Source organism: Ylistrum balloti, unplaced genomic scaffold (genome assembly GCF_031769215.1).
Source record: "Ylistrum balloti isolate Yb309-2 unplaced genomic scaffold, AGI_CSIRO_Ybal_v1 Utg370196, whole genome shotgun sequence".
Taxonomy (NCBI): Eukaryota; Metazoa; Mollusca; class Bivalvia; order Pectinida; family Pectinidae; genus Ylistrum; species Ylistrum balloti.
Genome location: NW_026782173.1, coordinates 2,920,377 through 2,944,991, shown reverse-complemented (window position 1 = coordinate 2,944,991; position 24,615 = coordinate 2,920,377). Strand labels below are relative to the sequence as shown.

General features: G+C 36.9%; 1 protein-coding gene across 2 annotated transcripts in view; it reads right to left on the bottom strand.

The window, feature by feature from the left end:
- The window catches only part of LOC132551361 (uncharacterized), a 45,407-nt gene that overhangs the window by 3,502 nt on the left and 17,290 nt on the right, over positions 1 to 24,615 (bottom strand). Inside the window, exons 2-6 of one of the 2 annotated variants that reach the window (XM_060215500.1) lie at positions 21,834 to 22,041; positions 14,081 to 14,232; positions 11,189 to 12,267; positions 2,713 to 3,561; positions 664 to 679 (exon numbers count right to left, since the gene is read on the bottom strand). In XM_060215500.1, the coding sequence (XP_060071483.1) occupies positions 666 to 679; positions 2,713 to 3,561; positions 11,189 to 12,267; positions 14,081 to 14,232; positions 21,834 to 21,932 (2,193 nt within the window). In that variant the 5' untranslated portion in view covers positions 21,933 to 22,041 and the 3' untranslated portion in view covers positions 664 to 665. The remainder of the gene's footprint in view (positions 1 to 663; positions 680 to 2,712; positions 3,562 to 11,188; positions 12,268 to 14,080; positions 14,233 to 21,833; positions 22,042 to 24,615) is intronic. The other variant, XM_060215501.1, reaches the window with a different exon arrangement.

The window sequence follows — 24,615 nt, the reverse complement described above, 5'->3', positions numbered from 1 at the left end:
CAATGTCTGTCTTTCTCATTTTATAAGATTTTTCTTCTAAAACTGTAACATAAGAATAAAGCTGCATGTTCTGCAATCAGGCAAAGAAAGACCCGCAGAGATTTCATGTTATGAGAGATTTTGACTGGAACATTCCGTAGTCTACCTACGCGTTTAAGAACTCTCAGGCTGGAAAGAGAACGTTCTCTACGACCTGTTGACAAATATATTGTTATCAGTCTGGCACACGACACTTTATATAAAACACTTAAAACTAAAAAGCCAAGTCAGAACTGACAGAACACGTGATCATCTGATTTTGACAAAAACGTAACAAATGCACGTATCAGCCAAAATACATAGCATCTTTGTTTTTATTTGAACCAAGACAAAATATAGAAATAAGCAGGATTACGACGTGAAATGATGAGACAAAATAGCCTAGTGAAGCTAACATCTACAGCATTCAGCATGCATGATTCTATTAACAACCATCGGATGGAGCGCGGGACCCCAACATGAATACATAGTAGGATTGGGCACCGGGCAGTGTATTGGATGTTGAGGGTGATGGAAAAGTGTACTGAAGAGGTCAGGTCATGATAGGACGTTTGTCTCTCGTTCCCGAGTTGGAGGAGGAAGCATGGGAATGGACAGACGGATGGAGGGCCGAAGTAGACTTACCTTCACAAAGATGTACCTGTGTTTGGACAAGAACGATTTTAGGATGGTGTGCCTTGGGTATTCCATGGGCACAGTACATTTTAATTCTGCATTATCTATACTGTATTGAAATTTAATGTTTTCATCTCATGAAAATTTACTTTTTTGTCAGTTTCAAGCCTTGCTCTAAGGCTGTCATTTTCTCCCCCAATAAATTTGTTAAACATCTATCATATTAATTAATTATAGATGAAAACATTTTTAAAGTTAAAAGTGGTTGGAGTACAGTTATAAGTTTAACACATTCTGGGTGTTGTTTGTGATTCTTTGTAGAAGTTTGTAAAGCAGATTTTTGTTTTTCGTCCTGCAACAGATTGCAATCTAATCCGAATACATTTTTATCATCTATTGTTTCATCTTAAGTCAAACACTGATTTGTATCTCTGGAAAAACCCTAAAGGAGCCCAAGGAGTTCTTAAAACTAAAACTAAAACAAAGGATGGCCGCGCTTAACAAATTGTTGACCTGATGCCTCTGTATTACCCCATATGTCGTAAAACAGTTTTTAAATAATAAAATCGTTTGTAATAATGTTGGGAAACATTTTAATAATTATCAAGCTCTTGATGTCTTAACACCGCATTGGGACCAATGTGCCATGAATTCAGCTCCTTATTGCAATAATGTAAAGGTAAGTAACCCTGTTCCTTTAGAGTAGGGCTGATAGTGAGGTGTCTCTGTTGACGTATATGTAACTCTTGTTGGACATTCCCTCCCCTCTGTAGGTATCTAGGATAAAACTAGGGACACGTTATGATCGGTATGATGCCTTCTTTTATTAGACCCCCAGATAGCTGTATGGGTTTTTTATAAACTACAGCGACATTTAGCGATTAGCTGACTAATCTCAACGACCCAATTGATATATCATAATTTTGGCTTTATCAGTCATTATTCAGCTGAAACCTGTCACAAGGTTACATTAAGCTGCCAACTGTAAAAAAATTGGCATATACCCTGCTATACAAAGCGGTTATCTTGATATACAAACTGTCCCCGATTGATAGTAACCAAAGAAACTAACGTGAATATAAGAGCTCATATGTATGTCATTATACCGCTACTTACAGTTACCAATTTTGTTGGCTACTTAGATATTGTGTGAAATAATATCACCTATTGTGGAATTGAAAGTCTATTATGTGATATGCATACGGATGTGCTACGTTCCTCTTAACACATTTCACTTTATATTTTACTGGAAAAACAACGCAAAAGAAAGTGACACACTGCGTGGGAGGTATAGAGATACTTCACACTGAAATATGTGATAAAGTGTTTGTGTACACTCTGCCAGTGCAGCAAGGTTTTACTGTGAAGAAGACAATAACCGTTTAATTGCTCTGTTGCTACAGCTGTACGATATTACGTCCCCTTCACCATGTGCTACTTATTGCACATAGAAAGCACGTACATGCACGTGTGTCTCGTGGGCGTATAGTTAACATGAATACAAATGAAACACAGTGTTCCTATAGGGGATATCCCTAGCAACAACTATAAACAGTTAGATCCAATTAGTGCACAGCTCAATTAGCATTAGTTGTAGGCTAGATTTTGTGAGGCCTAACATAACCATACACATTCGCTTTCACTAAGCTCTAAGCACCCTATCACGTAAGCTTTCACTGTCTCATATATAAATCTACGGAAAAAAAAACCCACTTCGGCTGTTTTATAGCAGATATGTTCTTAACGTTACAAATATTATCCAAATTTTTAATATTGAGTTAAATAAACGTTAGTATTTTTCATAGCATATCCCAAAATGTATTACTTTCTTTTTCCATGTATTAAGTGGTAAAATGAAAGATTTCAGCTTAATGATTATGTTTTCTTTGATGATTATATAATGCTTAGATAATTTTACGTGTTGTTGTTATGAGATAAATTATGTATAATTGTATATATTGTATAGCAGTTGAGAGAAGTATACAAATAATTTAAAGATAATGTGCCGTCATTTTCCAGGTAAAAATACAAAAAAGCATTAAACAACAGACTACTCACCCTGAACGGTTGTTGATGCGGGGCTACACCCCCATCCTTTGGGAGTACGGTTAAAGTTTGGCCCAGTCACTGTAGCAATATTTTGAGTTCCGGTTAAGTCATGGGCGACGGGAGGGGCCGGCTGTGGCAGCTGGGGTGCCGGGGTATATTTTTGCTGTGGGGTGGGTTTTGTATAGTCCATGTAGTCAAACGCACTATCCACACGTCCTTGGGAATTACCCAAGGCAGCCTCCCATGGAGTGGGAGCCTTGTTCTGCACGGTGGTTGTTGACTCCAAAAATGAATTAATTTTCTCTTGTGACAACATCGGTTTTGGGGCGTTGCGTTCGTCGATGACCCATTTTTCAGATCGTGCTTGACGTTTTTGAAATAATTTTGCTCCCCTGTTTCGCTGGTTGTGTAGGTCGGCTACCAGGCTTTGACAGGTGCTTGGAGACACTGCTTTGTGATCGCATTTTTTCTGTTGTAACCTCAATTGTTCAAATTCTTGCTGTGAAATACTCATTTTTGGAGTTCCGTCCTCTGTCAACAGAATGCGGTTCTTGATGTTCGGTATTCGAAAGGTGAACAGTGGGCGGGATCCACCGTCGGTCAGGTGGAGTTCGCTGTCGAGGTCGTGTAGGTCAGCTACGTCCCCGGCTGAAGACGATCCGATGTGTGACTCGCCATCGTGTATCCATTTGCTAGCGCGTCGTTTACGCTTGGCAAACATCTTGGCTCCTCTCGCCTTCTTATTGGCTGCCGACGTCAACGAACGCGCGATTTTCTTACATAGGATGATTTGGTCTTCGATGGTAGGGTAGTCAGTGTCAGGAGCATCGTAGAAAGCGGAGTCGTTGTAAAGTTTCTCTGTGGGGACAATATAGAGGGTTAGTTACTCCACAATTAAAGTTAGTCAATTATGTGTGTTTTAAATCAAATGTCAACTAAATTATGACTTCTAAACAAACAATATATTGCTCCCTTTCATATCTTATCAGTTTTCATTTGAGTGTAACGTTATGGATAGTATGTTCGTAAATAAGAATGATATCATTTAACATACATCAATTAGTCCGCCCGAGAGAATTTAGTAACAGTACATATCTAACACTCTCCCAATGAAGTCAATCGTTTCCATACAGACACATTTCAATGCTTCTTGTAGAATGAAATCCGAAGGAACGAATACATATTTTCCCATTCTTACTTACAATTCAAAGATTTCGAGTAAACGATGCAGACTTAAGAATGGACCCCCTTTCCGTGCAAGAACAACCTGCTCTAAAAGCAGCATGGGGAAGAACTATTTTGCTGAAATGTTTTATGCTTTAGCAAACTTGGTTTTGACGTCATTTCTATATCTTCTATTATATCTTGTATATAGAAGAGATCAAACGAGATGTTATCCAGATCTACACAAGAATTTGGTAATTAACAATGGCAGCACCGGCCTGCGTTCTGAGATACTGAGCCGACAACATCAATAGCCAGCGGCGTTACACAGGTTGCTATACCTGGATAAAAGGGAGATGTTTTCACATGTAACTTGTATTTTTTATATGCAGGTATAACTACTGACGTATTCCTGAGAGGCACTTATATCGGTACATTTATGATAATCAAGTTATATACAATACGTAGATACGTATATTAATTAATTTTCATTACAGCAACAAAAAATTCCAACATCCCTATTATGATTTGAAATGGTAATCTGATGAATAGACTATATTCTAAAGTTTGTTATGTTAGACCACATTTATTAATTAATGACTGCTATCTCGTCGGTACAGCGGGTAATTATTTACCATGTTTAACTTAAAATGCCAGCTCATACGAATTTTGTCCTTGAACCAGCATATTGGCACGAGTTCAATGTCATTATTACGTCACATGGAACAGACGGCTTACGAGAAGGTACAAGTACTGGGACGTGAAGGTAAAGATCAATGATGCAAGGTAATGGTAATCCGAGGTGGAGGTCATTACTGGCGTGGTAAACGGTAACACATGTCTACAGCACCACCACCGGGCCGCGTGGCGCTAAATGGCGTCACAATTGTTGTGTTTATAGTTAGCCATTCTTTCGTTTTGACCTTCCAAAAAAAAGTAAGCTTTGTGTGGGATAAAACGGGCTAAATTCTGGCTCTAGAGAAAGGCCAGAGATGAATCACTGATCTAGTACAACGGCAATCATAACCACACACCTGTATATTATCTCTAACAAACAGTGGTTGACACCTTCAAATTCCGACGGCAGATACTGACCTCCCCGGCTAATTTATCATTGTTACAAAGATATAGCCCTGGACATCGACTAGACGACAAGGTATGGGTATCTTTCACCTTAGATTATATCCCTTAAATGACCTCATACCCAGAATAGTAAATGAATCTGTAATCAACATCTCATGATGTAAAAATTAAAAGTGAGTCTATCATCAACACCGAAGTTCTTCTATAGAAATTTACAGAGAGAAAAAAGATAATAATAATAAAAATGCTCTTGTATCATTCATCTGAAGAAAGCAAATATCGGTAACAACATTATCTGCAATATATCCTGCTTTGTTATGTAATGGCTTTAAACCTAGGAACTTTGGAATATATCAGCTACCGACTTTAATAAGTATATCTATCAGTTTGAAGCAATCTATTCATATCACCAATAAATGATGGATTCTGCCAAAGATTGGACAGAGAACAGGGTAGAGAAAGTCATAAATAGGGCATCACCTTCAGCTGTTACATGTGAACGTGTTGAACACGTGTTACATGGACTGTAAGTGTTTGTTACACAACCAACTGATGTACAGCTCAGCCCACGGGAATCAATTCAGGAGCGAGAGACTGTTATATTATTCACAGAGGTGATACTCCTTATTACTGTGAAATAATAGAGATTGGCATGATATTGTCTCAGCGAAGAGACAGAATTAAATTAACACTTGCAGTGCAATGTCCTTAAATTATGCTTACCAACAAAGTATTTATAACTATATAAGCATGACGATGATACTTATAGGACTAGACATTACTTAAATCTGTTGTAGATGCGAAGCTTCCTTACAAGTCTTAATTCTATATTAACATGGTTTAAATGTTGTATGGTTGTTGATCGCCTCGTGAACAGCCAAGATAAATTTAAGGCGGAGCTGGTGGCTACCTCACTGAACAACACACGGGAGGCCCGTTGCATGTTATCCGTAACCATAGACCAGTCTGTTTCTGTTTCCCGAGAAACATAAACCGCCACGCACTACGGCCTTTCACTGTAAAGTTGTGTAACGTAGGCCAACTCTCTAACCGACCGATTTATTATAGCTCCCTTTTGTAAATGTAAAAATATACAAGACTTCTCGATGTAAGATATTTGAAAAGAGTAAATAAAAATATCAATTAAATCTTGTACTCTTGGAACAATTTTGCTGCTATTGCGTTGTCAGAAATGTTATGAGATCCAAGCGCCACGCCGCCCACTACTTAAAGCTCAAATTTGTCTGTTCTGTTGATCTAGCGACTGTAATATTTATGTGCATAACGTAATTTCCTGTTGATTTGTTTTGTGAAAATTGTAAATATCAGAACTGTAATTACATGGTTGTTATTTTATTGAATTCGTGTAATACTGTTACCCAACGTAACTGCACTTTGATGGAGGTACTGGAAAATAAAACAAGAAAAAAAGGCCCTTGATAATTTGCTTTTGAAAATGTAATGCGGAGGATAGAAGTGATATCACTGCTGTAATTGAGCTGCATGTATTTACAGTCATGTTACGTCATCACATAAGTCAATGACGTCAGACCACATTAAGAATGCACTGGCGAATTGCCAACAAGGTTCCCACGCTGTGGTTCAATAGAAGATAATGAATGTTAGAGAATATGCTTGTTCGGTGCTTATTAATAAAGACAAAATGTAGTAGCCCTAACGAGGACCAGATGTCAATATTCCTTGACACACTGATGTATATTCATATTGTATTTATACATAGCAAAAACCGTTATCAGATGACGTAACGTCACTCATGCACTGACCTGAGTATCACCATATGACAAAATGCGAAGAGTACAATGTATAGAGTAACCTTCAGACACTATGAACATCTTATTTAAATGATACTGACTATTTAGCAAGAACTTGACACGATAATCAGGAGGTGTATATAACGCAGTTTTAACACTAATTAACAGCATCTGAAAGTATTCGAAGACGTTTAAGGTCTTGTCTCTTGATTGATTTGATCAAGTTGTTCATTTCCAGTAAGTGTATTGACAATCCGGATACGGCACTCATTATACCACAGCGCTAAAACTAACTCTTCAAACTTTCATCAGACAACCATTAACAGAACTTACTATTGTCTGGTCATTACATATGACCTGCGAATAGACCTATGCACCGCTGACCCTTGAATTGACCTTCACAATGCTCTTCTGATATTGTTCATGTGTCGAGAAGATTCTCATATTAACTGTACCTTGCCCAATGAGACATAAGTATGCCCTCTCGTTAAGGGTGTTTTCCGTTGGAATGATTTTTTCGTTTCTCTCTATGTATATATATATAAACAATAACGTTACAATAACATACGCAGAAGGTATAAGTGAAGGTTACATGTGGGCTGTATTTTATTTCGCTGGAACCTTTCCACTATACACAAGAGTACAAAGGATAGACCACTGCGCCTAGCACTTAGACAAGCATTTTCCTAGTGATGGTTACACCTTAACAACTTAACAAAGGTTCTCGGTCCTACACAAGTATAGTGGTATATAACGACAACCTACAGTTCGCATCACTATCTGATATGTTGTACACGCAGTGTAAACCGAACAATGCATTGTCGTTTCCATCTTTCCAAATTGCAGAAATATCTATACAAAATGTACTTATATTTGAACAGTAAAACATTAACGAGAAAATCTCCTGTATTGTCGTGACATTATATAATGAATGAAAGTCTTGTTGTTGTTGACGTTTATAATGATTTGCAGCCATGAATTCACAGTATTGGACAAGGATTACCTACTGTCTAAAGTATTATCTCGATGTTACGGACAGACATTTCGGTAAGTCGGAATTTCGAGTTTTTAAGTAAGTATTGAAGAAAGCAGTGTTACGAATTTAACTTTTTGTAAATGTTAGGGGGTGGGGGTTGTACAAATGGAGCCCATGAAACGAGATTTCGTACAGACATGAAAGTGTATTGGTTTCAAATAGTATCTACTCATGATACCATTATGAAACAATAAGGAGGTCTGTACATGTATATTGGAACAAGTTCACGGAAAGTATATCAAACAGTCGGAGACATGCTTAGTGTGGACATTTAGAGGACGATGATGTTGGACAGAAATGAGGGACAATATGACAGAGATGACAATAATCTAGGGCAGGGGAGATGTACATGTAATGGACCGTAACACGAAAATACGCTGACGACAAGGTGGTAACATAGTAATATCATACTTACTGTTATCTTCTGTGGTCGGGAAATGTCCAGGAGTGGTGGTAGTGATGGTGGTAGGAAGGGATGGAAGTAGAAAGGATATGTTATACATTCAAGAAATCATCATTCCAATCGTCAGGCTTAAGTGGGAAAACAACCAGTTATCAAAAATATATCAACAATAAATATATAGAAACGGTTCGTGTAGAAAATATCGGCAATGCAGACTATCATAGTATGGTGAAACGACAAGGAATATGAAATTTTATAACGATGGAATGAATTTAATATTAAACGAGGTGAAGTCGTACCATCAAATATAGATATTTACGTTAGTCTCCACGAACTTTAAAAGTGAATGTATAAATACAATATATATATATGTATGTGTGTGTATATATACTGAAATGCAAAACTAGCATGCAATGAAAACAAATCAAAATTTTACGAAGACGGTTGTTTACGAAACAGGCAATATATATGTAATATTACAGAAGATAAGATATCAGAACTATATCTTAGCTCATTTGTCTCTTTCAATTATAATTTGAGGAGGAATGTTATGCAGTAAATTAAAATGACATCCACATTTGCCGGCACATATACTGTTCACAGTTACAGTACATTATCTAAATTTTAATCTCACTATTTGGTATGACTCCATCATTTCCAGAGTTGTTTCGTTACTTGCTTTTATCACTGTTAGATAAAATACACGCCCCCTTTAAAAACCATTGAAAGAGGCAATTCACCAGAAGCTCTCTGTTTGTTCTTATATGGTACAAATACACATAATTTACATGTAAATATGCTTTAATGAAATTGCTTTTTCATCCTTTAGTGGCAGTTTGGAATAAATTGGTCGTTGAGTTTGAAAGGCGTTGTTTAATAATATACAAAACCAAAGTTATACGTTTTTCAGTTTTCAGTTCCAGAATACTGACACAATACATCTACGACGTCATTTACGTCCATACTACCACGTGAAAAGCAGCGTAGCAGAAAGCTCGTAGCCCTCGCTATACTGACTCAAATTTGGCATATAATAAAGATAACAAAGAAATAATTAGTTGTAATAAAGTGGACAAGACGTTAGTGAAACGGACGCACGACACCAATAGTTTTTCCGGATACTCACTATCGTATTTCTCCTCTGTAATCGGCAACAAACACGGGGAAAGTATAGAAAAAAAGGAAAACGAGAAAAATAATTCAAACAATTGTTCAAACGTGTAACATGTATACAAATCGACGGATATAGATAACCCTTGTTTCGGAGTGCATGTGTTGGTCTCATGTCAATATACTCACTTAATGCTATATATGGATCTAGTTCTTGTCCTGTGATCGCCACATACACAGATCGGCCAAAGTGAAAAGGAAAGGTAGAGAGAGTTTAGAAATAATTTGAAGGATATAAGGTACAGAAACCATTTCCATCAGATTAAATATGATGTTTTCACTGTATGTTATGTTTATCAAATTTAAATCGTTTGATTTATGGAAGGATGTGTAACAGAATAAATTTATCACTGTTTTTTTTCAGTATTAATCATAATTTCAGTTTGAATCTATGGCTTGAGTTTGGCAAATTAAAGCTTTTTTCAATACAGTTGTTTTTTATTTATTCTTTAAATTATGTAAATCATCGTTTAATATTTAGTAAAGAACAAACACAACAGCCATATAAAAGTATAAAGCTTGAACATTTTAACAGCAGCTAGGCAGTCACATTGACAGTCTGAGATCATGTGTGATCAGCAACGAACGGACATTTCACATCGACAGCAAACAGAACGTTTCACATTTCCTGTTATATTGCTAATTCCAGGCATACACAAAACGTGTGTTGTTGATAAACAAAGTGATAAGAACATATCAAATCTCCTCTTGTTAGGAACCAAAGGCATCACAAAGTTTTATACAAATTAAATCTGATTTTTCCCAATTTTCATCTTTGATATAATTTCTTGTTTTGCTTATTTCAGGGATCAGTCAAGAAATCATTGCATATTATTGCCAATTCTAATTATCACTATAAATATAAAGATGTAAAGTATTGTTTATAATCCCATGAATGACATCATATCTAGTGGGCATGATCAATATCATTCATGATTTTTTTGGCTCTTTTTCTCATTCCAGGTAGTATATCATAGCAGCATAATACCAGGTTAAAGATAATATGCCATTGTATGGTATTCTTAATCCTAGGTAGAAGATAATAAGAACACATATAATGTTATTATTTATCAAATGTGTCAGAACGCTGTCGTTATTGTTAATCACAATTGCCTACCTTATTGGAAAAGTACAATAATAAAAGCGAAAACATGTTATACTACGATCGAAGATACCACTAATAAGTGCCAACAAACGTTTTGAAGTTTTGCGGTTATTCATCAAGCACGCTACGAAGCAAAATTGGGTTCGTACGGTAGCATGTAGTCAAATGATAAAAAATAAACAGACAGGAGCTCGAAAGGCGACACCACACAAAGCGATGTATAACCAGACCGACTAAAATAACATCTATGTAATAAAACTAATTAGAAATTTACAAGTTTGAATAATGGTGCTAAGCAGATAAGTTGAGTAAATCATACAGGTTAATTAAAATGACAATATTATCACTAGGCCTCAGTGTGTTGTCTTAACTTTAGCTAAGTAATATAAGCCTCCAAACAAGAGGAAACGTGTCTTGTAATTATAGTATCTATATGAAGAAGAGAGAGGGGAACTCATACATCACAGAACATGTTTGTGTGAGCAACACATGACCTACATTTAATATGATAAAACTGTGGTGAGTGTGATCTACACATTCGTATGAAACTGGCACCGTGAATACCACTTGTCTAGTTCATATGACAACGTCCAAGACTTCGTAGGCAAATTTGCTGTGTTTATATACCATTGGTAAAATCTATGGATTTCGGGCTGATAAAATACAAAAGTTTGAAGACTGGGGTAGCAAACCATGCAGTGCAAAAGACAAAGCGAAAAACCACTGCAAACCCATGACAACGTATTACTTACTCTTTTTCCTCACACCGGAAGACTCTGGGGTCCCTGGTGTAAAGGGTTCGCTCTCCATCTCAGCACCACTTAACTTTCGGCTGAGATCAAGTGGAAGTAAATCTGGCCTTTCTATGATGAAACCATTCTGCATGCCATTTTGTAAAAATTCTTCATCATAATGAATTTCAACTTTTGGTGCAAAAATAGGCAACTTTCCTTGAATCGTTTCCTCCATGTCTTCCTGTGTTTCTTCGGCGTCAACTTCGTCTTTGTACCTTCCTGATTTGACCCTTTCGTTGTATTCATGGGCGTCAAAGTGTGGTAGCGGGTAGAACAATGGTTCATCCGCCGGGTAATAACAAACGGGTTCTGATGGCTCCCGCATTTCATGTTCAAGAAGTGGCGGTGGTGGTGCCTGTGGTGGTGCCTGTGGTGGTGCCTCTGGTACTACCGGTTCCGGAATAGGAGTTGGCTGGTATTCCGGAAGTGGAACCTGATCTGGAACCTTAAATTGTGGTTGCTCCGGTGGCATTCTAACTGGCTTCGGTGCTTTAGCTGGTAAAGGTCTTGGTTCCGTTGGCTGGTTCATCGCATCCGGAAGATAGTTAGGTTGTTCTGTTTTACTAGACATGGTACCCTTGATATCCCGTACCATAAACACACGAGGCTTACGGACGGATTCGTCGGGTCGCGCATAGTCCTCATAAGTGTGCTCCTTTCCTTGTCCAAAAATCATTGGTGTATAATTCTCCTTGAATTCATCACGGAGGTTCTTGATTTGGAACTTTACAGGACTCACGTTGTTTGCCATCTGGTTTGAGTACGAGGTGACCCGAGTGGTTGTCTGTTGGCTTGTAACCGTTCCTGGTTGTGTCTGCACCACTTGTTTAACGAAGCCTTTAGTGTGTTGTTTGCCGTCCCCGGACGTCTGCTCGTAAGATCCGGTCACCACGTTGGTCGTAATGTTGCCATCCCGAAATGTCTGAGAGGTTGTTTTTTGCCCAGGTTGTCCTCCAACACCATTGCTCATAGGTGCTGCCACAGGCTGCTGGTCTCTTTGCTCGACTAGCTGCGGAGACTGGAATGACCCTCCTTCTCTACAGAAACAAAGAGGGTGAATAGACAATTAATGTTAATTGACGCGGCATGTTGTTAAGTGGTCACACATTACTTTTGTACTATGTATAGAACGATATCTAGAAATGCCGTCGAACAGACTCAATACCAATACCAGAGGTCAAACACTTCATACATAAATTTTCATAAACGTTGATCTGCATAGATTAAAAAAATATAAGAATTAAAATAGAAATACTGATGACAAACAATAAAGGAAATAACAATTGCATTCTGTGGCACACACTTATTAGTACAAAGATGGTCATAAGATGACATCTACGTATCAAACGTATACATTTAAACGTCGTATGTTACTGATATAAAACTCGTCCTTAAGGAGTCGATTGTGACGATAAATCCAAATTGTCCCCTTTATATACCCCAATAGACCCTTGGGTCGGACCAACTTCACTCGTAAATGATGTTGTTTTCCAGAGAAATATTATGGTCAAATACGTCTGAAGACCGATATAGTTCATTCTATAAAGCCGTTCCACGGGCCGACAAAGCATTTTATAGTTCCACATTTCTTATAAAATTATATTGGTGTTCCTTTTAGTGTTAGTTTGGTTTTAAAAGCAGAAATATCGTATGAACAAAACAATTAACACAGAATCATAAATTGAAATCTTCTCCATAAAATAATCAATATTGAAATCTATTAACCCAAATATATCAAAACTTAAAAATCACTCGAAAGAAAATAAACACAGTAAACGACAGAAGTCACACTATTGTATAAAAGTAGCATTCCTTTTGATTAGGAGAACTAAACATCACACGATTTAAACGGAAGCATCTTCAGCGATAGGCTATCCATAACTATGAACGGAAATATTGATTCAAATACCGCGCAATCTCATTGATATGTTATCTGTAACTTACAGAGGAAGTAATACTTGAAAATAAGAAGTTTGTTGAGTGATACCCTGACAGCGAAAAGATACAAAGCGTAAAGTAGTGTTATTCAAGTCATCTATCCAATGCTTGAAAAACGGAAGTTAATCTAGATTATCTATCACACGGTATATATCAAAATGCGTTCAAACTGAAATTCTAAAATCGAACAAATTGACAGCTTTAATTTTGCTTTTGAGATGCCCCCTGATACGTCACTATCTTCCGGTTATCGTATCTAAGGAAGTGTAGATATCTCCTAGCACCTAGATAAATATTTTTATAATCTAATTATGACATCATGTTAACTAGCACTGTCACAGTTTTAAGAGAAGTCAAATATCTAAAACAAGTATGATACAAATGCAATTCGTCAATTGGTTATTGATCAATCATACTCATATTGACCAATGACTGTCCGCGGCAGCATATTATTTTGTTCAATAACCTATGGAAGGCTACTTACATCCAATCATATTCAAAGGATATATAACATGTATGGATCTTGTACAATACATATACAAAAGAAGAAAAACAATCATCATATTTTATGTTATTGTATGTTAAACTATATCACCTTAGTGAGACTTCAAATACACTCATGGGCGGTAACGCAACGCTATACTACAGATAATAGTGAATATCAAATGCAGCGTGGCCAGGCCAAATGGAAGTAACTTGTTACCTATTTACAACGTTAACCCTGACTAATTAGCTCTGTAAGTTAATATTTCAGCTGCACGTGCTTCATGTGTATAGCATTTGCATGTTTTGGTTCTATGGCACTGATTGATACTGCAAGCACGGAGGTAGCAATGCGAACGAAACCGCTAAATCAAAAGGTGACATCAGAGTTGGAACATGACTTACTATGTGATCTTAAAAAATATCTACCTCTGGACCGTTATATTGAGCTTATCCCCAGCGTTGTCCACCTCGTACATGGCGTCGTGGTGGGATTTGCCAACCATCGAGACGCCATTGATGCTAAGAACCGTGTCACCTTCCTGGAGGCCACCCGTACACGCCTTGCTTCTCTTGCGGATCTGAAATATTAAAATACGTTTTTATATTACGATGTTATATTAGATTTGCACTTTTTATGCACTTTCTACTTGTGTCGGTTTCTCAACTTGCGGGAGAAAAACGTTATATACATGTTTCAGAACCAGCTCGAAGTGTCGTTGAAATGGCTAGAATCTCCACTTAATGTCGGGTTGATATCTGCAGTATTATTTCTACCCATTTTATTGATGTATAGAAATTTGATATCAAATGGATTAGATTGCGGCTAAGAGTCTATACTGGTCGACTCTTAACTATAGCATCACAAGATGTTCCTCCTTTCGGCAGTCAAAAGTAATAATCTACTTCGAACATCACCCATTACAAATATTGGTTCTTTTCCAGAAATTACCACTACAGTACAACAATGAATCATTCGTGGAAACATTGTTATAGGAACCTGACAGTAGTGCGTAGTAGCAAATCACAAGTAATAATTACTGTTGCTTAATTTCCGTCTTGAAGTGTTTTTAACTCATCGCCCTCGACCACTAATCAAGCTACAGGGGATTAAGTAGAGAGACACTCAGTACTAGTACTACTAAACTACCTTACATACTCACGTGAAGATATCAAACAATGATACCTATGATTTAGAAATAACCATTCAGTACTTTCTGACAATACTAATCCTCAGACATAAATGATACAGATGGGCTCCTGTCGGTAAAGTTTTACTCCGGTCAGTCTCAAAAATTATGTATTAATCAAGGAAAATCTTCATATGATGTTTGAGATAGATCCATTTAAGATTTCTAACGAAATCCTGATAACCAAACTGTTGTAGAAAAAACCTTTATCCAGACTTTGTAATTTCTCGCTAATTTATTTTCACAGTGTTAAGGCAACAACACAAAGAAGGTGATTATATCTCTATCAAAGTTATTAATAGAACCAAGTAAGCAATATGTGAAGTTTTGATACTGAGTACATAAAATCTAAGACCCGTTTGATAACATCTAAACTGTTAAATATATAATACATTGTGACGCCATGAGCAAATTATCTGATTTAGGATGGTTTTACAATTATACCCAAAATATAGCGAATACAAGATGCCACGTGTTTGACTTCTGATTAGTAACGATATTAAAGCTTATTGATTGACTAAAAAATGTCCGGCGAATATAGAAATAAAGCTTGACGGATTAGTTAAAGCGCCCCAGTGGATTTCACATTCAGACAGTGATAGTATTAAAGGCAGGTAGAGCCACAATCATTAGCATTCCGGATCTGATGCGCTCGTCAGAAATTTGCAAAAGAAGTGAAACCGTCGCGTATATATGTAAAATGTTATATTTCGCAGCAGTTATCAGGCGATATGACTGCAAAAATTTCGTCATTAAAAAGTTGGAAAATTATCAAATATCTATGATATGCAAGCAGTTTTCTCGGTGCGAGCGGGTTACTTCACTCCAATCTATGTACAACGCTGTTGGCCAACAGGTGGCAGTTAGACAATCATACGATACACGCGTGTTCATAACACTAAATACATGCAATTATTGGGTTTTCATTCTAGAATCGACAAAACACAAACGCAATGTATTGATATGTTGCTAACAATTTTCAATCGCGATGATTTTAACTGAACAGGATCAAAGTGAACAATTATCATAATTACATGGTACAGATTTGATGATGAAAGTTACTTTTAATATGCGAGTGATTTCTACATTTCTATATTTAATACAGTATATTACTTGGCGCTATTGAACACTTAGTTTTATACCACAAGTATAAATATCAAACGTATCTGTATAACAGATCATAGCCATACAACAAACTGATGGAATAGTGGTTTAAAATTGAAGAAAACCAGTTAGAAAGGTAGAAATTTTCAGAGCTTTAAGGCCTTAGAGTAGTGTAGCTAAGTTATATACTTCAAAGCAGTAACAGTTCCTATGTTCATGGCTACAAAAACCTCGCTTATCGGAAACAGATAGCTTACAATAATACTGGCAGGCTGGCAGTATATATACTCATAACAGTGCATGACTTGTTGATCTGTTGGAGTGCTTTTCTGATAGCATTTGGAAAACATTTCATGTAAGATATAAAAACACATTTTATAACAGAAAAAAAGTAAGGTGCTATTTTCCTGTTATCTCCGCTCCATGAAACAAGGTGAGCACCTTTGATTTCCAGAAGTCATTTCGAAACGTATTGGCACAATAAATTTCGGCAGCATGGAGAAGTCAGGGTTATCTTTGAAAACATCTCTACAGAAGAAGAATCTCTCACTGCATGTAGCTTCATCTGTTTCTGATAAGCAATGCTGTTTTAATATTGAAGTTGGTTTTGATTGTTGGTCATGTTTGGGCTTGTAATTGTTTTGACTCGTCAGACAATGAACAAAGGCCAAGACTATTCTCAACGTATATTTAATGCGTGATGCTAAAAACACCGCGTGTTGAATTTTAAAATGAATACAATATGTTTGAAGAACGTAAGAACATATTGTTCTACTATCGATATTTTCTTTAATATTAGAGATTTATGAACACACACGCTAAGTCTAAGGATGTTGAAAGAAGCTCCTGGAAACACAAAGAATCCATATATAAGATATGTTCTAATAGTTCAGTAAAATCGTCGATCGGTTTATCGATCGTTCGCGTGATTTATAATGATTAATATTTATAAAGAGCTGGTCTAAGTGATATACGGTGCGGAAACAGAACTACTCCTCCAAAATCACTAGTAAAATTATCATCAGATAAATTGTCACGTGTTCATGAATTAACTTATAAAAACACAAACGAAATTTCAAATAAAACAGAAAAAAACACCCTTTAAACATACAAACAACTTGAGATTTTTATCGGTCCAACTGTAAACGTTGAAAACACAGAAAATAGAAAGCAAATCAGCCATAATCATACTACTTTGATGTTGTTTATCAATACTTTTTCTTACTACTTGTAATAGTTATTTCAATGTTGTCCAACATGTGTAACAGCTAGTGGCTACCTAACTGAGCAATATACAGTGGGCCTGTTCATAGCAAATAGGGTAAGGTGTCTTGTGTGAGGAGACAACTACGTCCACACAGACAGGTCTTTTTCTCAGCTTCCTGAGAAACACGCCCCACCTGGGGTAGGAAACGTCGAACCACACACCTCGGACCGTCACCTGTGATTACGTTCTGCTACATCATTCAATATAAACTGTATAATTACTATCTGTATATATGAACAAACACAACAAAAAGAGAAAAAATAAGATTTGAACCATTTTACAAATCCATCTCTGTAGGTAGATATATTACTACACGTACAAGCAAAATGTAAATTGATAATATATATATACAATAAAATCTAGCTGAAAGAAAATACAATATACAGTGTTAATGTTATATTTACCTGAGATATATTCCTTTTCAAAACAGTTTGTCAGACTTAGAATAAGTAAAAACACTGGGATGAATGTGTCGCCACCTAGCACTATTTACTAGCGGATGTGTGACACCTACAGAGACAGGATACCGTCTGTAACCCACTGTCTACCTGAATATCTCACCTGCACGGTATTGCAAAACATTGATATCGTAACAGAATACCTGAACAAGCCGTAGTACCATATATATGGTGAATGACACTGTCTCACATACTTATTAAATCCACATAGTTGTCATTCAATGTGTACCATGACTATCTCTATATATCACCCAAACATTTTGTCAGCATATCAATTACATAAAAACTTTCGATGTTGTGTGTATAGACTCGCCTAAAAGTAACACATCCTTTGCTTTTCTCGTTTCACACTGGTTACCATATAATACGTAGACGTTTATTATGACAGAAATAAAAAGATGTTCTTAACATCATTGATTTATACTTGACCGTGGCTCTTTTCTTGACCAATAATCGCTGTCAAATATTACAGTACACTCAATCTTTCATGATTCGTTTAACAGTATTATCAAAATAATTGATGTCTGATTTTTTTTTATTTTTCAGATAAGAAAACACATTTCAGGCTATTGAACATTTCCCACTAATTGATTCTCTTCATAGTGACAACAGCACCTAAACACATAGGAAATCCTTACTATACGCTGCATTATATTTTCATTCACTACTTGTTAGATTTGTACCGTAATATTCAATCAACAAAATTGAAATTGCAAATGTTCAATGTTCAAAACAATGCAAGTTGTATGTCGTAATGTGCATATATTCTGGCAAAAACAAGCACACAGAGTGGGGGAGTTATTCAATGGTTGTTTGCGTGGCACGAGTACTCAAAGTCTGTCTCCGATGGTTGCTTGGTTACAGGGTTTGGTATGTACTCAGTTACTTTGATTCTCAATGCACATGAAAATAGTTTGATATGTACTCGATGGGCATTAATGGACCAATCGTTTGGCACTTGGTAACTTCTAAGCCATAGTGCATGGGCCAATGGTTTGGTATCTGGTATGATCTCGTTAGCCCGTAAGGTCACAGTACACGGTCCAATGGTTTGGTATCTGGTATGATCTCGTTAGCCCGTAAGGTCACAGTATACGGGCCTATGGTTTGATAGGTACTCGGGTTCGTAAGACACGCGCCTATGGTTTGATAAATACTCGGTCTCGTAAGACACGGACCTATGGTTTGATAAGTACTCGGGTTCGTAAGACACGGGCCTATGGTTTGATAAGTACTCGGGTTCGTAGGACACGGGCCTATGGTTTGATAAGTTCTCGGGTTCGTAAGACACGGGCCTATGGTTTGATAAGTACTCGGGTTCGTAAGACACGGGCCTATGGTTTGATAAGTACTCGGGTTCGTAAGACACGGGCCTATGGTTTGATATGTACTCGGTCTCGTAAGACATGGGCCAATGGTTTTTGTACGTACTAGTTAGCTCCTATGCGGTCACTGTACATGGGCCAATGGTTTGGTATGCATTCGGTCTCGTAAGACCAAAGCGCTCGGAGGCTATTTGGACTGTAGAACACAAGCCAAAGGTTTAGTAGATATACGACGACGGTGTGCCAGGTAGTGTTATATATACACACCTGGCGTGAATATGTCAGATGCTGCCTATCCGAAACACGTTGATTTAGTCTCGATATTATTACATACTTGTGGATGATGAGATGAACACCAGATGTACACAGACCCACCAGGTACATGTGATGTATCGCCCTCCTCCTCACTACGATAATTACTGGTAACACTGCAAAACCCAGTGCCGCAATGACCTTGTAAAAATTATACAGAATCAGATCATACTCTAATGTCAAGAAGAAGTACTGATGTTGAGATTTAACAATGAATTACTTTTCATGGAAAGGTACATGTTTATGTGTCAAAGTGAGAATTAAATCATTGCCCTAAAACACTTTCTTGAAATCCGCTAGTCACGTGACATATGAATATAACGGCGTGCCAAACATATGTTTTATGAGGAAGCAAATATTGGGCTGATTTGCGTCAAAACTGCCAATGATGTAAAATCATAAATACAGAATATGGCTGAAATGTTTGTTTGTTTCCAACAGATCAAAATGTTCACAAAGACTTGTATTGAAAACAAATCAAAATTTATGTATAAACTATTTCAATGAATGAGTCCAAAAATATTTAATAATATTTCAACAACATTAAAAAATTTAAGTAAAACCTTCTTCGGCCACCTCACTCAAAAAGACAAAAAAAGCAACCAACCAAACAAAACAAACAAACAAACAAACAAACAAAAACAAATCCTCTCCAGTGTAACGTCACAATGTCTACAAAGTACAGTGTAACGTCACTATGTCTACAAAGTACAGTGTAACGTCACTATGTCTACAAAGTACAGTGTAACGTCACTATGTCTACAAAGTACCGTGTATCGTCACTATGTCTACAAAGTACCGTGTATCGTCACTATGTCTACAAAGTACAGTGTAACGTCACTATGTCTAGAAAGTACAGTGTAACGTCATTATGTCTACAAAGTACAGTGTATCGTCACTATATCTACAAAGTACAGTGTAACGTCACTATATCTACAAAGTACAGTGTAACGTCACTATGTCTACAAAGTACAGTGTAACGTCACTATATCTACAAAGTACAGTGTAACGTCACTATGTCTACAAAGTAGAGTGTAACGTCACTATGTCTACAAAGTACAGTGTAACGTCACTATGTCTACAAAGTACCGTGTATGTACGTCACTATGTCTACAAAGTACAGTGTATCGTCACTATGTCTACAAAGTACAGTGTAACGTCACTATGTCTACAAAGTACAGTGTAACGTCACTATGTCGTCACTATGTCTACAAAGTACAGTGTAACGTCAAGTACAGTGTAACGTCACTGTCTACAAAGTACAGTGTAACGTCACTATGTCTACAAAATACAGTGTAACGTCACTATGTCTACAAAGTACAGTGTACGTCACTATATCTACAAAGTACAGTGTAAAAAAGTACAGTGTATCGTCACTATGTCTACAAAGTACAGTGTATCGTCACTATGTCTACAAAGTACAGTGTATCGTCTATATGTCTACAAAGTACAGCGTAACGTCACTTTGTCTACAAAGTAAAGTGTATCGTCACTATGTCTACAAAGTACAGTGTAACGTCACTATATCTACAAAGTACAGTGTAACGTCACTATGTCTACAAAGTAGAGTGTAACGTCACTATGTCTACAAAGTACAGTGTAACGTCACTATGTCTACAAAGTACCGTGTATCGTCACTATGTCTACAAAGTACCGTGTATCGTCACTGTGTCTACAAAGTACAGTGTAACGTCACTATGTCTACAAAGTACAGTGTAACGTCATTATGTCTACAAAGTACAGTGTAACATCACTATGTCTACAAAGTACAGTGTATCGTCACTATGTCTACAAATTACAGTGTAACGTCACTATGTCTATAAAGTACAGTGTATCGTTTATATGTCTACAAAGTAAAGTGTATCGTCACTATGTCTACAAAGTACAGTGTATCGTCACTATGTCTACAAAGTACAGTGTATCGTCACTATGTCTACAAAGTACAGTGTATCGTCACTATGTCTACAAAGTACAGTGTATCGTCTATATGTCTACAAAGTACAGTGTATCGTCACTTTATCTACAAAGTACAGTGTAACGTCACTATATCTACAAAGTACAGTGTAACCTCACTATGTCCATAAAGTACAGTGTAACGTCACTATATCTACAAAGTACAGTGTAACGTCACTATATCTACAAAGTACAGTGTAACATAACTATATCTGCAAATTACAAATGTTAGTCAACATGTCTACCATGTTCACTGTAGGTAGGTACAGTATAAGGTATTATGTTTACATAGCACAGTGTAACGTCTACATATCCAGATAGTTCACTGTAGCATCAAAATATCCATTAAAAACGGTGTGGTGTCAAAACGTCCACAAAACAGTGTGGCGTCAAGATGTCCACAGAAGTCACTGAAGCGTCAAAATATCCGTGAAGTACGATGACGTGTCTAAATGTACACAAGTACACGTTAACGTGGAAACACGTGTATAAAATACGGTAAAAAGTAACTAAAGTAAACAAACCATTTCTCGTTAGTGATGTGATCACACCAAAAATTAGGAAAATGCTTACCTTTGCTATTTGCAATGGGTATTCTTCCCCACCGATCAGCCGAAACCCCCAAGGTCCCCCTCCTATTAAGGTCACGGTCAACTTCTGGCTAGTTACCATAGTGGACTGTGTCTGTTCCTAAGTCGATAAGATGTCCGTCCGTCCGCACGTCAGAGCGTGATGGGTACTAGGAACGCTTTCACATCTTCATGGTTCGACAAATCAGGCCCTGAAAAAATATACAAACAGTTGTTAAACAAAATTATTTCTGAGTAAGTGAAAATAAAACAGCCGTTTAAAAGCTGTTTTTGAATCTACAGTATCTATGTTTTAGTAGACTCAAGTAGAATACCACGTTATATCAACCGTTTTCATCCAACAACCATTACTACATAGAATTATCATGTTGAATGGACGTACATTGATACACATGCACTAAAAGAGTAGATAACTCCACGGAAAGTACACAGACAAGATATTCTATATCACAAACACGAGTTCTTCCAAGTGTACTAGAAAAGATGTAAGGATGCAAGTTTCTCCTCTAAGCTTAATAATAACGCGATTTTGATTCTGTATTTCTAACACAGAGAATGATGAAGTTGAAGCTGGCATTCCTTTAATAGGACTTAGTCGTGTTTCTGTTGTTTACCTAACTCTAGTCAGATGTATACACAATAACACTCGGCAGGGCTAACAGCACAGTTTGGCACCGGAGAGTGTAGGCGGCGAAACCGAAAGTAAGCAAGTAAGCCCCCTACGCCAGTGGGCATTACTCAGATAACGTTTCAGATTTCTGCAGTGTTACAACAATCGGTCAGTGTGTTTGGTGCCGATAGCAGTAAGTGAATATGTCCCATCTGATATTGAACAGTTGTATAACCTTCAACACGCGCACAGAGAAAGAACACAGACGTACTTGAAGTGGCTGAACTTCAGAGTGTGGTTTCCTCGTTAAATATCATGAAACGTCAGCAAGGAAAGTGTCAGGTCTCAGACAGAGCATATTAACGCCGACTACCACGTCTTACAGTCAATGTGATTTTACTTCTATCGCTGTGTGTGGAACGTTTTTATGTACATGTGGTTGTATTTTGAAATCATTGGATGTTTTTACTGACAGATATACAAGAACAAAGATGTAATTCACTTCTGTGTATTTCCGCAGAATCCATAAAATGCCCAGTGAGATAGAACAAGATCCTTTTTTGTATATTGTAATCATATCATATATGTTACATCTATTGTAAATGCTATGTATCAATCTTATGTTCATGGGAAGCTTACAGAGTTGCCTCCCTTGGTATACGCGAACATATGGTTTGGATTGACTTAATATTGCCAAAGTTCTACTGATGACGAATCTATGGAATCCATATTCTGTAAGAATATGTGTATCTACAATTTCAAAACTATTTTCAAAATGAAAGCTAAAATATTGGGTGTTTAGGTTGTTGGCACAAAAAAGCATGGATTGAAGAATAGATAACTCAGTAACTGTGGAATTTTCACTAGCCTTCTGGTACTGTTTTCTATAGTAGAAAAAATATTCTTCATAAGGAGTCCTGTATGACATTGGTACAAATTGTATAAGGATGTTACAATGGGTGTAGATAAACACTTATAAGTCAAATAAATTATCAGGAGTGTTGAAGACAATGCTCAACTGATTTATTTTTCAATTTATGAGAATATCTCAAGACGAATATTTTAGACGTGATACACCACAGAAAATGCCCTTTCTTTTGTAGAAGTCTTTATTTAGCATGAAGCAATTACTCTGCTATTTCACGAGCAATCTATCTAGATAAGCTTTAATACTGATGTTTTCATCATTAATATTTTACAAATTTAAACCTACTTTGTTGCGTAAGACTGAATAATGCGAACGCGAAAAAAATATCATGTTTATGACTATTTTGATCGTAAAGATTACAAAAATGAGAACTAGACAAGATTAATACCTAACATCCTGTTCTGATTATGTAATACCCAGTAACGACGGCCTAGACATCCAGTAAACAATGCTCATCATCTGACGAGATAAGAGCCTTTTGAACGAAAACCCCAGACACAGAATAGGACTAGGCCGACTCAGATCTTCGGAACCCAAAGACCGTTATTACTCTCACCAGCACATCTAATCCACTGAGAACGGTACCATTCGGTTCAATCTCGGTATGTTGGAGTTACTGAGTAAAGTACAGACATAGATACACCTGAATGTTACCTTAACAAATGACGTCATCGTTCACTGACGCACCTGACGTAAATCAGATTGGGGTTAATTAAGCATCACATGATCACCGACAGATGGCTGCGTTTCCATGACAACATGCTTTGCTGCACACTCTGTGATTGACGAGTATATTTCCCATGTCATTCTATAAAAAGAATGGTCTAATTCAAAGCTTAATTAAAACGTGTTATTTATCTGGGTTTTAAGTGTCCATTAACCGATATCCGATGCTTAATTGATATTTGCGTATTTCATGGTGTACGTGTTTGACTCCTGAGTGTATCTGAGTCCGATATGAAAATAAATGTTATTGAACAACGTATTATAGATTCCTGAAAGTAAATGATGAGTGACTACCTATTTGACCTTATGTCTGATTTGTATATCAATTGACCTGAGTGCATATAGTGTCTAGGTATACGTATTTGACCTGCGAGTGTATATAGTGTCTAGGTATACATTTTTGGCCTGTGAGTGTAGCTAACGTCTAGCTGAGTATTTGATATGAGATTGTATCTGGTGTCTAACTATACATTTTTGGCCTGTGAGTGTAGAGAACGTCTA